Below are 16,743 nucleotides of genomic sequence, written 5' to 3' on the forward strand. Positions count from 1 at the left end.
ATCAGCATTTCAATGACAGCATTGAAATGCAGCCTGCTACCCATGTGTCATTGCATCTTGCCTTGAGAAGGGTGTTAAATTGAACTTAAATCTAATATAAGAAAGTAAACAAATGAGACATAAAATATGGAATATAAAGGAAGTAATGGTGTCCCCAAAAACCTTATTTTAACTGTGTGAGCCTTTAAATACTGCTGCTATCCTCTTTACTGCTAATTCTGCCTCTGTGTGATTTTCATTCATATTCGTTATATCATTCCTGAAAATTAGATTGCAAGCAATTTGTATTCAAGACTTTCCTTTCCCCTAGCTGCATACTATGGCAATAATAATAATAGCAATAAGAACATTAAATATGTACATAGACAGTAAATGAATATGAGCCAGGGTATATCTTCTGCTTGCTTCTCAGTTATTTTACCACCAAGAGGGCTGATGGTTTGTTGTTGTTTTTTTTTCAGAAATTGCAATAAGTTTGCAAAGAAATACATTATCATAAACTAATCCATCAGACTGTATACAAGCAAATATAGTTGAGCTGAACATCACATTTTACTTGGGCTCCTTAGCTATCATTAGAGCATAAATTGTAATAGTTACAGCAGTCTACAGGGGTATATAGGTATTTTACAGCTATTGTAAATGAACAGTATTAGAGTTAGACATGTATGTATATAAAACCACAGGAATGGTAGTTGAAGAAAGAACACCTGCTTCTTCTAGATTTTCAAATTATTTTGTATCTAAAAACAGAAAGAGGAAAGAAAAAAAAAGTTCTTTCTAATCACAACCACCATATGATCACAGCTTGAATTATTAAACAGGTATTCTTAACCATTTATTTTACTGCTATGCCTCCAGGTCTCAGGAAGGAGCAAGCGCTGTGCTGTGCAGTGCTAACACCTGAACTAACATCATCTCTGCTGTAAGGAATGTATTAATTGGAATAGACTAATACAAGTGATTAGATAAAATGCAGTCCATTAATACAATGAGCACATTGGGCATTGATCTGAAAATGACAAGTCAGTGAACAATGTTATATGGTTTTCTAAATTATAACTTGGATTTAGATGGAGTTTAAGAGTGACTGCCCAGTGACTGAATGATGAAAGCACTGGATAAACATATTTTGTCTTCAGAAATATGGCTCAGCTTTGAGCTTCATTTCTAATCGAGAATTTTGGACCACAAGCACTAGCAGGTCAAACAGTCAGCCTGTTCCCCTGCCAGAGGACACAATAAGGTTAGCAAATGTTGCAGGTCCCAAATGTGCTCCGAGAGCTGCAGCAAGGAGTACAGCTGGCAGCAGGCACTTCTGCCACTGCCTTTCACAAGCTCTGGGAGTAGGCTGCTTTTGGGAAGAAGTGTGAGGACACTGGTGAGTAGGGGTTTGGGGAGCTGCAAGCACAGCTCTTCCCTCTTCGGCATCAGTATGCGACCTAGCATGGGCTATCCCACAGCAGCAGCTGACCTATTGATATTAATGGAGCTTAAGAGAGAGAAGGTGAGTTAGGATTAATTTTGTTAATTTTGGGGTTTAACTACACGTCTTTGGCTGGAATCAAAGTCTGTCTATAGATGAATTTTGAGAAAAAAGAAGAAAAGCTTAGGAAAAGAGGAGTGGCGATGAAAGTTTAGTGTGTGGATATAGAGAGCATCCAGCTATATGATGTAACACTGAACGCAAACAGCATTTTGTTTCTTGGTCTTGTTTCTCATCTGAATGTTTTTCTATTTTTCTGCCTTTAGTATGCCCTAAATTCTCAGTCCTACTGTTAAGCCATTGCACATCTTGATTAGAGCTGACACAGAAATGTTTCTGTCATATGTAATTAAGGTACGTTGTCTTCTTACCTTCCTGTATCTTTGTGTTTAGGCCCACAATAGAAATCTGCTCTCCATTGATTTCGATCATGTAACCAGAACAGGAAAGATTTATGATGATCATCGAAAATTCACTCTTCGGATTATGTATGACCAGACAGGCCGCCCAGTTTTGTGGTCGCCCATCAGCAAATACAATGAGGTCAATATCACTTATTCACACTCTGGATTAGTGACCTTTATCCAAAGAGGAACCTGGACTGAGAAAATGGAGTATGATCCAAGTGGGAACATAATTTCCAGAACATGGGCAGATGGCAAAATATGGAGTTACACGTATTTAGAAAAGGTAAGTCATTTTAGAAGTGGATCATTTTACCAAGGCAAGAATATTTGTTCTTTATGCAATTACTAAGAGATACTATATTGTGAGCTATGTTATGATGCTATCTTATGCAATAGTATATAAGATTTATAGAAAAATGCATGCAATTACAATAACCAGAGAAAAATGTGTCTGGAGGTGCTTAGACCTATAGTCATCACTTCAAACCTGTCATAATTTAATTCTGAAGAAAGTTATTAGCAGCTCAGATCTGTTTAATCGGTAGGTAAAATGACTTCATCTCACTCCAAGTGCAAGTAAACAAAGGACACTCCCAACTACTGAAAAACGTTTTGCCATTCTGTATAAAGTAGTCAAAGAAATAAGTCATCAAAACGGAACTGTTTCATTCCCGACAACACACTTCTTTTAAGCCAAAATTATGCACCAGTGAGTGCAAGCTAGCACCTGTTTGGTGCTGTGCTGTAAAAAATGAACTGATCCTTTGAGGAGACAGATTACTTTAGTATTTATGATGCCCATTTAGGGGAAAAACCATAAAGTAATATGAAATGAGTTATTGCCCTGCTTTTATAGTGACTTCATGTCTAAATTACCTGAGCGTTCTAATTTTCATTCATGTGTGTGGTCATGAAATGATGGCATAAATGCTGTACTGTCTCAGGAACAGCATCTCATTTGTCTGTGCAAGCATCTCATTTGTTATTTCGTCTCTCAAATCCAAAAAGCCAATCTGTATTTTTAAAGCTTCCAGAACTCAGTGTGAAATTATATTCAAACAGTGTCCTTCAAAACTTTTTTTTTTTTTAAATAGCAACATCTGTGACTATCCATTATACCCTGAGTTTGCAGAACATTTTTCTAAACCTGTTAACCACAGGGAAAGGATAGGAGGGGGCAGGTGAGGTAAAACTGATAGGGGGTGTTACACACAAGAAATTCAGTGACTTTGAAGTTAGTTATATATTTAAAAGTTCCAAATGTGTACTTTTAAGATAAACTTTGCTATACTTATTTTGAATGTTTGTAAGCCTGATCCTCAAAACAACTTAAATCTAACCCAGAGGAAAAAAAAAAAAGATGCATAAAAATGTGATTCCTTCCTTGTCTGCATGCAGTATGGTTCTTGCACTTGTTAACAAGATTGGCAAACCCTGAAAGCTTCAGAAGTTTGGTTCAGATAAATTTGTCAGGGCTCCTTTTGTCTGTATGCTCTTCTTCAAATTGCAAGTAAACAGGCATTTAGTACAGCTTTCAAATATTTGGGCAACGAGCCTTTTGGAATCTTTTATTTTTTTCTTTGGGCCTAATGGACCGTAATTTTGGAAAGATGTATGCTTTTTATCTTTCCAACCACTTTGTTTGCTCATAGCTTATGATGAGCTTATAAATAAAGCCATATGATTTGAACCTGTCGTTCTGGAATTCTGCACAAGTGGACAAATCCTGATCTTGTAGGAGCAAATGACAAAAGCCTACTGACTCAGGTAGAGTCAGGCTTGATTTATACTGTAACTTGTCACTAAATTATTGAAAGCCATACACACCGTGGACATAATCTCCCAGCTATTTAATGTGCTTTCCTCACAATTTGTTACTTGTGCCAAAGAAAGATAAATTCACTGTCCAAATTAGACATTGAGATATCATTTTGTGGCCCATTAAAGTCAATAGCTCGTTGTGTTAAGTATGTAATGATTGCTAAATGTTGTCTGAAACCTCATAAGACTCAATAATTCCTTTTATCAAAAAATCAATTATATAGTTCACTTCCAACTCCTAGTTATTTACTTTTCCATTTATTACCACTTGATGAGTTAATTGTATGTCTTCTAAAAGCTCTCCTCCTTCCAGGGTTAGTCCCAGTAAGTTTTCAAGAGCCCTGTGATGGTAGTACTGGAATTAATTCTCACTGATGACATTGGGCTTCTCTTGATTTGGTCGCTCTCCTCAATTAGCTGATGGCATTATAAAACCTGAATACTTCCAGTTTACATCCCAAATCCCGCTGTCTACCTCCAGACAAACTCGCTGAGCAGCTGTGTGCGTGTGTTGGACAGAAATGACATCTAGTGGCCGTGCCCAGCACTTGCCTGTTTCCAGCAGAGCCCCCAGTTCTTGCCACTGGCTTTGGTGTCGTTGCATCAGTCATTACGTGGCTGACCAGGCTTTGGCTGCTCTTATAACATGACAGCTCTTTGGATGTTTTACCAGCTCCCATCTGAAATCCTTTAAAACGATTAGGATCCAATTTGTGCAGATAGTGCAAAAACCTATCGTAATATTATTAGGATGAATAGGGAATTAATTTTGTTTTCTCTCTATAGTGTCCCTAATAGGCTAGATAGGACAGTAAGTCTCCAACCCTTCTACTGTCTAGCCTTTTACTATCCTGGACAAAAGTGGAAAAGCCACAAAGTGCTGTAAAATGGCACACAGGGGCACTAAAATTATAATAGAGATGTTTCTGATCTTGTTATTCATACTCTGTCAATGGCAGACAGTTTAAAAATAGGCCCGGGAGCAGTATATAGAGAGCAGCGTCACATCAGTGCTAGGAGAGAGTTCAGCCCGTGGTTTACTGCAGGCTGGGGACTGTAGACTGAAAGTGAAGCTAAAATAAACTCCATGTGTGTTAGAAGTGCTTGGCAGACCAGCAGTAAAGTGATCAGAAAAAAGCTTGGTGTCTAGGTCTGTTGGCACACATTGGGATGTGTTGGGGCTCCTGGGCTGGCGTGCAGGTGGTGGGTGCCCATCAGCAAGGGCAGGAGGGCACACACCTTACAGGTCAGGGGGCAAGAGAGGCTGGTCCGGGCTTAGCCTGTCTTCTCTCCTCTGAATGAGCATTCTGGTTATTTGTCAGAGCACAGTGCCTTACAAACAAAGTTGCTTAACACATCACAGGGCTGAGCTCTCGGTATTTTCTTCCCGCAGAGGAGTTTGGAGGTAAAAGTAAAAAATAAAAATAAAATTTAAAAAAAGCCTTTTTCCTGATTTCTTTTCCCAATGCTCTATGAAAAAGCACAATCACACATTCCTTGTAAAACTTTGTTTTGCATGGTGTCTCAGTTTAGAAAAGCCCAACAAATTTGCTTACAGGGCCGTGAGCTCAGAACTGCTCAGGATGTACTCTCCATTTGAGCTCAGGCACTGGGGTAAGGATGCACAGCGCTCTGAAACATCCAGGCCACTCACCAGGGCTGCAGGAAGGCCACAAAGCTCTCCCATACATTTTCACTCTGTGCTCTCATTATGCTTGCTTCAACAGTGACTGTTCACCAGCAGGGTTGTATGCTGCATGCTGTGACCTTGCACGGGAGTGGTGGAGAGGTTTACAGAACCCAAACAGAAACATTTGCAAAGAAAAATATCTGCCATGCTTGCATACTCATCTGCCAAAAAAAAAAAAAAAAAAAAAAGGAAAGAAAAACATATTTCATTGACCAGCCACAATTAACCAACCCAGGGCAAAATATCAAGTACCTGTGTAGAAATTTTATTCTTTTTAAACATTCAAAAACAGAGAGAGAAGTAGTCACACCAAAGAACCTGCAGACCATTTTCATCCTTCTGTAAGCACAGGGATACTGGGGCCTCTGGGGTGGTGTACATTTCATAGAAGACATACAGAAGAAGGGGTAGGTCTGTGCTAGAGCTATGCAGAATACCAATAAAAGCTAAACACCATGTACACACCACTGAATGGTTCGCCTTTCCACCTCCTGTAGAAACATCTGTTGGTACAGATGCTCTACCTGTGATTGAAGAAGAGGTTCCCTCTGTTTTAGCTTCCTGGGAGGATGACCTAAATATTTCAAAGCAACATGGCAAGTCAGCATGAGGCTGAAATGGCACTGAGAGCCACATCTGCCTTCCAGTTTGGGGGTCCTTACCTCTAGCCTTATTATCATTCTCCTTCTGCTTTATGCCACCTTGCTGGCCAGGTCTGCTGAAGCTGAAAGCTTTACCCAGAGCTACACAGACAGTAAGAGCAACCTACAAGAGCGGATGGTTGTTTCAGCATTTCCTTAATCTTCAGGCACTCACCAGATGAATGAATAATAATTTGCTTGATCAGCCACTTACACTGCCCTTCCTGTTTGATTGCAGTCTGTGATGCTCCTGTTGCACAGCCAGCGCCGCTACATCTTCGAGTACGACCAGTCAGACTACCTGCTCTCGGTCACCATGCCTAGCATGGTGCGCCATACCTTGCAGACCATGCTGTCTGTTGGGTACTACCGCAACATCTACACCCCGCCGGACAGCACCGCGGCTTTCATCCAGGATATCACCAGAGACGGACAGCTCCTGCAAACATTGTATCCCGGGACAGGTCGCAGAGTCCTTTACAAGTACACCAAGCAGTCCCGGCTTTCCGAGATCCTTTATGATACTACTCAAGTCACATTTACCTATGAGGAATCTTCTGGGGTTATTAAAACCATACACTTAATGCATGATGGGTTCATCTGTACCATCAGATACAGGCAAACAGGTTTGTGTAACTGTAACTACTTTGCTAAAATTTTTGGTCCTGATCCTGCACTTACCTGGCATGAAATTCCATTATTTTTATGTCTACAAGTTCTTATTTTTTATGTTTCAATAGAAAAAAATGTGTGTATATGTCTGTGTCTGTGTCCACAGGCATATATAGCTGTCCCATTTGAAATACAGTTTTCTTTTTATTGCTTGGTTTGGAATAGCGCTTACAATGTTTGATTGTTTTTATTCCACTGTGTGGATATTTGCTAAATACTAAATCAAGTTGGTTTATTGTTTATGTTTGCAAGTTTCCCTGTTTATACCATAATGTAACATAAATTCAAAAGGACTATTTATATGAGGAAGGAAATCACCATGTAAAATAAATTCAGTTTAGAATTATCTTGTAAGTAAAAAGGAATCATAATTATGAATAAAATAGCATTCATTTAAACAAATGTTAATAAAATACAAATATTTTGTAGAGCAAATATTAATAAACGTTTGTGAGAGAATAATCTAACATACTCTTAGTTAATGTACTGTCTGAGATGGTCAAGTAGCAATAAGAGAAGGGTATATTTAAGTTCATAGCTTCTCTATGCTAGTTCTGTAAAGTGTACTATGGACATAGTTCATTTCTTTTCTTGCTTTTCCTCTTTCCTCTGTTTCTTGTGGACAGGTCCACTTATCAGTCGACAGATCTTCAGGTTTAGTGAAGAAGGGCTTGTAAATGCCAGATTTGACTACAGCTACAACAATTTCCGTGTCACAAGTATGCAGGCCATGATAAACGAGACGCCTCTGCCCATTGATCTGTACCGTTATGTTGATGTCTCTGGCAGGACAGAACAATTTGGGAAATTCAGTGTGATTAATTATGATTTAAACCAAGTTATAACCACCACTGTGATGAAGCATACCAAAATTTTTAGTGCCAACGGTCAGGTGATTGAAGTACAATATGAAATTCTCAAGTCTATTGCCTACTGGATGACCATTCAGTATGATAATATGGGTCGTATGGTGATCTGCGATATACGCGTAGGTGTGGATGCCAATATAACAAGATATTTTTACGAGTATGATGCTGATGGTCAACTTCAGACTGTGTCTGTGAATGATAAAACCCAGTGGCGCTACAGCTATGACCTTAACGGCAACATCAACTTGCTGAGCCATGGAAACAGCGCACGCCTCACTCCTCTGAGATATGATCTTAGAGATCGCATTACCAGACTTGGAGAAATTCAATATAAAATGGATGAAGATGGTTTTCTCAGGCAAAGAGGCAATGAGATCTTTGAGTACAACTCTAATGGTCTGTTGAACAAAGCATACAACAAAGTGTCTGGCTGGACTGTGCAGTACTGCTATGATGGTCTTGGAAGACGAGTTGCAAGCAAATCAAGCCTGGGACAACACCTACAGTTCTTTTATGCTGATCTCTCCAACCCAATAAGAGTTACTCACTTGTACAATCATACTAGCTCAGAAATAACATCCCTATATTATGATCTTCAAGGTCATCTCATTGCAATGGAATTAAGCAGTGGGGAAGAATATTATGTTGCTTGTGATAACACTGGAACACCTCTAGCAGTGTTTAGCAGTCGGGGCCAAGTTATAAAAGAAATTCTGTACACGCCATATGGAGAGATCTACCAGGACACTAATCCAGATTTCCAGGTTATCATTGGTTTTCATGGAGGGCTCTATGATTCACTCACTAAATTGGTTCATCTGGGCCAGCGGGACTATGATGTCATTGCTGGTCGGTGGACAACTCCAAACCATCACATATGGAAACACCTGAATGCTGTCCCACAACCATTTAACCTCTACTCATTTGAAAATAACTACCCAGTTGGCAGGATCCAAGATGTCGCTAAGTATACAACAGGTAAAAGTAACACATTTCTTACAAAAATACAGGTTTTGGTCAGATTCTGGTATGGATTTAATACTCCAGAAATCCTTTATATACATCCAAAGTTAGTATTTGGCTCTAGTCTTAGATATATTAAAGTTATTTCTTTGGTAGCTAACAACTTACAGAGCTTCGTCTGTTTTTATAGTCTTTTAGTAATCAATAAAATAATTAATAGCTGCATCTGCTTCTTCTCTAGATGCTAAAATTAGGGGAAGAATGGAGGCAGCATAATTCTATTTTTTTTTTCCATTATAAGTAGAAAGTGGGTACACAATCGATTAGAGTATTGCTATGCTTTGTAATCGGATAATTTGTTTTCTGAAATAAATGCTGTAACCAGTACTAAAAACATAAATTGATGTGAAATCATTATTTCTGCATAGCTTGAATTTCTGTAGACTACATTCACTTTTTCTAGGATTTACATGTCTCATTGCCTGAATCTTTATTTATTTATTTATTTATTTATTTATTTTGTAGACATTGGAAGTTGGCTAGAGCTGTTCGGTTTCCAGTTGCACAATGTACTACCTGGGTTCCCAAAACCAGAGATAGAAGCTTTGGGGACAACATATGAACTTCTGCAGCTTCAAACAAAAACCCAAGAGTGGGATCCTGGAAAGGTTAGCATAAACTCTGTTCAACTGCTTCTATTTCTGAAGTAAGCAATTTGAGTAGAAAATGCTGATTAACAAGGAAACAATGTGACTATTTTCAACATGATAGACAAGGCAAATAATAGTCTAACTAAGCATTATTTACTGGCATCAGATTAGAGTTTTAAAGAGAAGCTTTTAGGAACACAGTGAAGAAACTTCACAGCAAAATGATAAAACATTTGTGCACAAATTGAACTGCAAAAATTTTATGGAATTAAAGAATTAAAACACCAGGTTTTTGTCTTTGATAGCAAAGAAGCCGTAGATAGCAAAGAAGCCAAAATCACCAAGAGTAGAAACAGCTTCACAAGCCTGTTTCTCTGCATAGTCTTTGCAGGAAAACAGAAACCTTGCTGTGGATTTGTGGAGGAGTCTGTAAAACTCAAACCCCAGAGCTTGTTTTCACTAAGACGAGACATGCAGCAGCTCACAGGGTCTAGCAATCAATGTAACTGCAACAGGACCAACTACGGATGTTCTGAGCAGGTGTTCGTGTTTTGCATTTAACCATAAGAACATCTGTTAACAAAGAACTATAATTTTACAGAGAGAGAGAAAAGATGCCTTCTTCTAATGTAGTCAGGAAAAGGAAGTATAAAGAGTTGTGAGTCACATCAGCAGCATATAGTGCGCTTCTTTTCCCATGCAGAGATGACTGCGCAGTGTGCAGAAGGTTGGGGAGTCAGAGCTGGTTCCAGATTTAGGAGCATGTCCAGGCAAAATTATCACTGAGATATTAAAGGAGCTATTACAAAGACACAGGAAGATTATTGTGATAGGTATAGTGTTAAAAGACAAATAGACAGTTGGAGGGAGATTTTTTTTAGCCACAGTGGAGAGGAAGATGTACAGATCTGATGAACTTCCCTTGTTCCTGTTGTTCTAGTGTCTTGAGACCTTCACAGCTTGCTTTCCTTAAAGAATGGGCTATAAAACTGTTACTGCTGTTTTACAGAAGACATAATGAAACACACAGAGACCTAGTGATTTGCCTAGAATCATGTAAGAGTACAGATTTGAATTCAGGTTTCCCCTTGCCTATAAGTTGAAAGACCAGCCATTAGAGTGACAATTCAAGAAGGGGAGGAAGAAAAAAGGAAGGATAAGTGTGAGAACAGCATTTGTGATAAACACGTTTTCCACTTGTTTTCGAGAAACTAAAGAGTCCAAGAGACAGAAAGTGGTACCATAGGTGATTAGAAAGCCTGTGCAAATACCCAGGCTCTGTAGATGCGCAAGATGTTCTGTGAAATAATTGGAGATCCATTTTAAGCAGCTAAGATATTGGTAGGAACTGTGACACACCATGAAGAACTACAAGATTCCTCTCCTGCAAACTTTGTTTGTATTTTCTTTTCCAGACTATCCTTGGTATTCAGTGTGAGCTACAAAAGCAACTCCGAAACTTTATATCCTTGGATCAACTTCCTATGACACCCAGGTATGGTGATGGCAAGTGCTATGAGAGCATGAAGCAACTGAGGTTTGCAGCTATTCCTTCAGTGTTTGGAAAAGGCATCAAATTTGCTATCAAGGATGGTATAGTGACAGCGGACATTATCGGTGTGGCTAACGAGGACAGCCGGCGCATCGCTGCCATCCTCAACAACGCTCACTATCTGGAGAACCTGCACTTCACCATAGAGGGCCGAGACACACACTACTTCATCAAGCTGGGGTCTCTGGAGGAAGATTTGGCCCTAATTGGCAACACCGGAGGACGACGCATCCTGGAGAACGGCGTCAATGTCACAGTGTCGCAGATGACTTCTGTGATCAATGGGAGGACTAGACGCTTCGCTGACATACAGCTCCAGCATGGTGCGCTGTGCTTTAACGTTCGGTATGGAACAACCGTAGAAGAAGAAAAGAACCATGTCTTAGAGATAGCCAGGCAGAGAGCCGTGGCTCAGGCCTGGACTAAGGAGCAGAGACGGCTACAGGAAGGGGAAGAAGGGATTAGAGCATGGACAGACGGAGAGAAACAGCAGCTTCTAAGCACTGGGCGGGTACAAGGCTACGATGGATATTTTGTTTTGTCAGTGGAGCAGTATCTTGAACTTTCTGACAGTGCCAATAATATTCACTTTATGAGACAGAGTGAAATAGGCAGAAGGTAACAAAGAAAATCTCTGCCTTTGCGTCACCAAAGACTGCCTGTTTTTAAACGTAAAATGGTTTATTGTATTGGTTTTTCTAGATCAGAACTCTGTATATATAAATATAGAGGAAAAAAACATATCCAACTGCCTTTAAATGTGACAGAAGATGGTATTTTAATATTGTTCGTTTAACTATTTGAGAGATGACAGTGGAGATTTTTAGTTCTTGTGTGGCAGTATTCAAACTTTTCAGAAGCAGAGCTAATAGCTGCATGAGAGCACGAACAGCCCGGGGTGAGAGCACGCATCCAAGCGGGGCAGGTGAGAGCGCAGCGTGCTCTGCCTTCTTCTAAAGAAACACCACTTCTTTTCCGTTGTTGTTGATTTAGTAACTCACCAATTATTTAAAAGGTTACAGAGCCCGATTCTGCAGCCTGTATTTACTGGGTAGTTTTATCCCATTGAGATCTCCCATAGGTTCAAGGGATTGCGTACAAAACCCAGACTGTGTACGGAAACTTTGTGATTGCTCACCAACCCTGCGCATGTCATTTGTCACAGCTGTGATCTAAGGGATTTTCTAACCTGGAAAACCCAACTTTTATTAGACAGTTTGTAAGTATTTTTATGGATACAGAACATAAAGGCAGTACCATATGAGCTTTGCCTTTGCTGGGCCATGGCCACCTCTCATTCAGTCAGTGAAGAACACCACATTGCGTCTCCATTCACACGCGGGGGCTTCTCTCCTGGTTCCCTTGGTGTGGGGGTTGTGCTGGAGTCCAGCAACACAGTGGAGCTGCAGATCCTCCTGGCGGAGGGGTGTGGGGTCACACTGCACTGCTGGGATTCAGCCAGGTACCAGAGATGGCCAAAACAGCCCTGAGAGCACTGTAGTCAACAGGGGTCTCCCTCCTGATGTCAGCATGCTCTGGATTGGGCTTCATCTCGGTGCTTTTGGGACAACCTCTGTTATTCAGCTGGGAGGGTCCGCGTGGTGCAGCAATATGCAGCCGTGCAGGATCAGTCCTGCCTGTAGTCATTGGGCCAGGACTCTTCTTCTCACAGATCACTTGGAAGTTGTAGTGGTGTTGGGTTTAGGCATCATGTTATTTTCATCTCAAATTGATAATCCCGTTGTATTACTCATTTTTCGGAGTCTGAAGAAGATTGGTGGGTTGGGAGTTGATGAACCTAAGTGTGGATAGTACATATGTTGATAAACGTAGAACATTTCGGGGATAACTCTTCACTTTTCAGCTCAATATCTAGAGCACATAGAAAAGCATTATATTGCATGGGCAGAAATTTTTATTTCCCAAGGTATCATGTGCTGCTGGCACAGTTATTTCATAGCAGAGTAGGTGATCCTTCTTTTCGCTTGTCATTTTTAAAAGACCTGATTAGCTTGGGTGGGGGGTGGGCACACGGGAGGGATGGGTAACCACATTCCCTTTACTGACTTTCCAAGGAAGCTAGAAGTCTTGTTATAGAGCCTGTGTATCCGTAACAGTGATGTTATTGCACATTTCTATCAAAACAGACATAGTAAATATATTGAAACAATTTCTGCTCAGATTTCCTGAAGCCAACAAAGTGCTTTCTTTCTCTCTCCTCCTTTCTTTCCTCTTTTCTTTTTTTTTTTTTTCCTTGTTTTTGGGCAGGTGGAGCAGACTGTACCAAAGTTAGGGATGAGCCTGAACTGGAACCTGAGACCTGGATCCTCCAGGGCTTGGCCTCAGGTCTCAGCCTTGTGCCTCCAGCATCTCTTCCCCGACTCCCTCTGTTCCCCTGGGGAGCCAGAGCAGCTTTGGGGGGTGCAGGATGCGGCTGGGCGAGAGCCAGACCCAAAACCACCTTCTGCCCCCAGCCAGGGGGGCCTGCGGACCAAAACCTGCACGTACACACCTTGCTCAGGCTCATCATTAACTATTGTACAGAATTTGGAGCTGATGACATCCAGTTTTGACAGCTCTGATTGCCACAATTTTCCATAAAAATCATGGAGAATTTGAATACCTCCACACCAGCCTAAAAATGGACCTTCAAATCCTTGAGCCTCTAATATGCTTTTAATCAATGGAAGAATAATTTATGAATTGTATATAGAGAGTGCATTCATAAATGTGATGATGTATTTTATCACTGATCCAAGATGTCAAATATTAGAGTCTATTTTACTTATATTTTAAGCAATTATACTTTTTTGCAATTCACTAATGACGTATCATTTTCAAACTGCTTTAAATATCCATTATAAACAAATATTTGAAGCTATTAGATTTACCTTGAACTGTGCATTTCTAGTATGTAATACATATTTAGTTAGCTTGTGCCTTTAGTTTCTTAAAGTTATATTTGTATTATATGCAGGAAATGCACTTTGTATTACCTACAGCTGTGTTTTTTAATACTGCCTTGATTACTGTTGTTCTCATATTATGCCAAAAGGTCAAAGAGTGAAACGTGTTTGTCTCTGAAAGTCAATTTGGCATTTTTCCAGTTCCTGGGTGGACATTTTTGAACAATATTTCTTACAAGAATATGGATGTCTAAAGAATTACATGATATTACGTGGCCCTGTTACAAAAGAAAAAAGGGCTTTCATCATAACAGTGTCAGTAATTTAGGAAGCTAAAAATAATGTTGTGTTGAGATGACAGTGCTAAAGAAATTATATTGATAAACGAGCACTGGAGACTGAAGTTGTAGCTCCACGTGGGCCAGCCAGCAGTGAGTTGTGAGAACTGTAACTATAGCAAACAGCTTTGGACCATCTTGTTCATGAACAACCTCAGATGGAGGCAGGCAATATTTCAGTCTCCATTTTCTTTTTCTAGTAGTTAGAATAATTTCTGTGTTGTTGTTTTGTAGTTTCCCTTTTTTGTTGTTTTCCTTTTTTGTTTGCATTTTTTATTATTATTATTTTGCACTATAGCCTAGAGACCCAAGTGAGAAAAAGCAAAAAAGAAAAATAATGGCATGCAAATTTGTATTGTTCTTTAGATCAGATAATTTGATGCTAGCATTCTGCACTGCAAACAAGGTTCTGAAAGTGGAAAAAAATAAAATAATGAAACGAAATAAATAAAATTAAATTAAATTAAAATAATAAAATAACCACTATTGCACACTATCCTGTAGCAAAGTACCTACCATGAGAAATACATGCTATATTTTTTATGACAGCCAAACTGTGTGTACAAGTAATGTTTCCTTTGCTTTCATATTTATTTAGCAAGTCTATAACATTTCAAAGGTATAAATATATATATAGATATATATGTAGAGCATAGCCAAATAACTGTATATGAACTGGTCAATGTGCAACTGGGTATACCCATTCTAGCCGTTTAGTTTGGGCTCCTCAAGGTCCTCTCAGTGGCGGCTGCTCTCTGCCCTGCAGTCCCACCCTGTCTCGGGTGGTTGGTGGTGTTGGAAGCCAAGGCACAGATCCCAAGGCGAAAAGCATTTAGGCAAAGGAGCCGCTATTTCAGCGGAAGGAAAACAAGATGGGCAGAGTCCTGTCGAGGCATTAGTTTGCTCTGGGGAGCTGCCCAAGGCAGTGGTGCTCGGCTCGGGCTGCCGCAGCCGGCCGTAAGGGTTTCCCCGGCAAATGCTGACTGTTACTCAAACCTGTCCTTGACACAAACCATTACCAGGTCAGACGCGTCCCAACCGTAAGGAGAATCGCTTCTCAGCAGAAACGGGGAACGGTGGCGTCCGACGCATGTGGATGTGTCCGGGCATTCATCGCCTGCCATTCTTTGTCTAAGGAAACGTGTTCGACAGTTACTGGTTTTTCCTTAGATCTCGTGGTGGACTTTAGCCTTTTAATAAATGTTAGTATATCAGATTGTGTCCTTGACAGTATTTTACTTGTATGAACCATGATAACACATTAAAGTCTTCATATTCTTCAGGCAGAAGTGTCAATAAAAGAGAAAGAGAAGCATAGCATACGATATATGTCAAAGTAATGTTCCTTTTTCGCTTTCTCATGAACAGTAAAATGTTTACAATGTATGCCAAGATCTTCAGTTTCTGTCTGACACCAGTTAGAGGTTCTAATCTTACAGAAATTGTGTTATAACAGCCTCAGCCTTGTTGCTAGGAAACAATAGGTCCCAATTTTTTTATTCCTGCTCTAACTCCTGTGCCGAATAGTGACTGGATACTGTACAGGTTTATGTTACATGGCTGCAGTTAAATGGTCTGATGCATTTTGCTCTGGGTTTCAGGCCAGAAGCATGCATTTTCTACAAGAACATCCCAGCAACACGCTGTAAATATTGAAAGTTAATATATTATGTGTCGATATTTGAAAAAGAAAGTACTTTGACTATTTCATTTTTAAAAAATAAAGGTGCAAACTGATAACGTGTGACATTGTCTCTGTTGACACTGTGTATTTGGGATATTCTGAGTGTGTCATTAAAAAGCATACAGTAAAATAAGGGCTTCAAACAGCATTGCTTGATGTAAAAGCTGCAAGGGTGTTGCCAGCAATATCTAATTATACTTCTGATTCACCAAAGTTCATGCATATAACTCTGATAGCACTGCCTGCAGAATCACAGCCTGTTTCTGCATACAGGTTCCTAAACTTGATCAGAGTAAATGTGAGCATTGAAAAAATGCTGCTCAATGCCTCTGCGCTCCCCAGAACTGCGTGGGTGAAGGTGGCAGTGGTGGTAGGGGACGAGCAGCACAGTTGAAGCATCTGCAAATTCAGTAGCTCTGATTTCCTGGCCTCCTTCAAATAGGTGGTGATGAATGACTGTGTGTATGCACATAAGAAAAAAATAAATTAAAAATTAAATAACACATGCAGCCCAGAGGAGGAGAGATCGAACTGGAGGGGCAGGAGGAGTGTTTAAGGCTAAAGGAAAAGGTACATGGTGAAAATCAGAATGGAGCAGCTGGCCTGGGCGCTAACCCAGTGTGAGGGCAGTGTTGGATGGGGAAGAAGCAAGGCTGAAGGGCTGCTGTAGTAGAAATGGAAAAAAAAAATAATACCCTGGGTAATGGTATTGGTTTAGTGCTGCAGGCAGCCTGTCCCTGCCCCAGCCAGGGAGCAGGGGAGGTTCTGGTAGAGGCTGAAGCAGGAGGATCAGCAGCAACCTGCAGGTAGCAGCAGCATCACCTGTGCCAGGGCAGGCCAGGACACAGAGCCCCCACTGAAGCCACCAAACCAGTGGCAGAGGCAGGAGCACAAGGGCTGGAGGAGGACAGGGCAGAGCAAGGAGGCCACGTCCCAGTGTCGCGGAGCCCAGAGGGGCTGGCAGGAAGCAAAAAGGTGCTACAGATGTTTCCCGACTAAATCATGTCCACAAAATGGGGCACTGCTTTTTAAAGGACCTGTAGATTTTCATACTAAAGTCAGTG

At 40.5% G+C, this 16,743-nt stretch overlaps 1 protein-coding gene across 10 annotated transcripts in view; it reads left to right on the forward strand.

The window, feature by feature from the left end:
* Positions 1-16,409, forward strand: part of TENM1 (teneurin transmembrane protein 1) — a 615,716-nt gene extending 599,307 nt beyond the window's left edge. For all 10 annotated transcript variants that reach the window (XM_040572077.1, XM_040572078.1, XM_040572079.1 and 7 more), the window contains 5 exons: positions 1,880-2,176; positions 6,284-6,671; positions 7,344-8,564; positions 9,075-9,217; positions 10,615-16,409. In XM_040572077.1, the coding sequence (XP_040428011.1) occupies positions 1,880-2,176; positions 6,284-6,671; positions 7,344-8,564; positions 9,075-9,217; positions 10,615-11,373 (2,808 nt within the window). In that variant the 3' untranslated portion in view covers positions 11,374-16,409. The remainder of the gene's footprint in view (positions 1-1,879; positions 2,177-6,283; positions 6,672-7,343; positions 8,565-9,074; positions 9,218-10,614) is intronic.
* Positions 16,410-16,743: the final 334 nt, after the last annotated feature.

Source organism: Cygnus olor, chromosome 13 (assembly GCF_009769625.2).
Source record: "Cygnus olor isolate bCygOlo1 chromosome 13, bCygOlo1.pri.v2, whole genome shotgun sequence".
Classification (NCBI taxonomy): Eukaryota; Metazoa; Chordata; class Aves; order Anseriformes; family Anatidae; genus Cygnus; species Cygnus olor.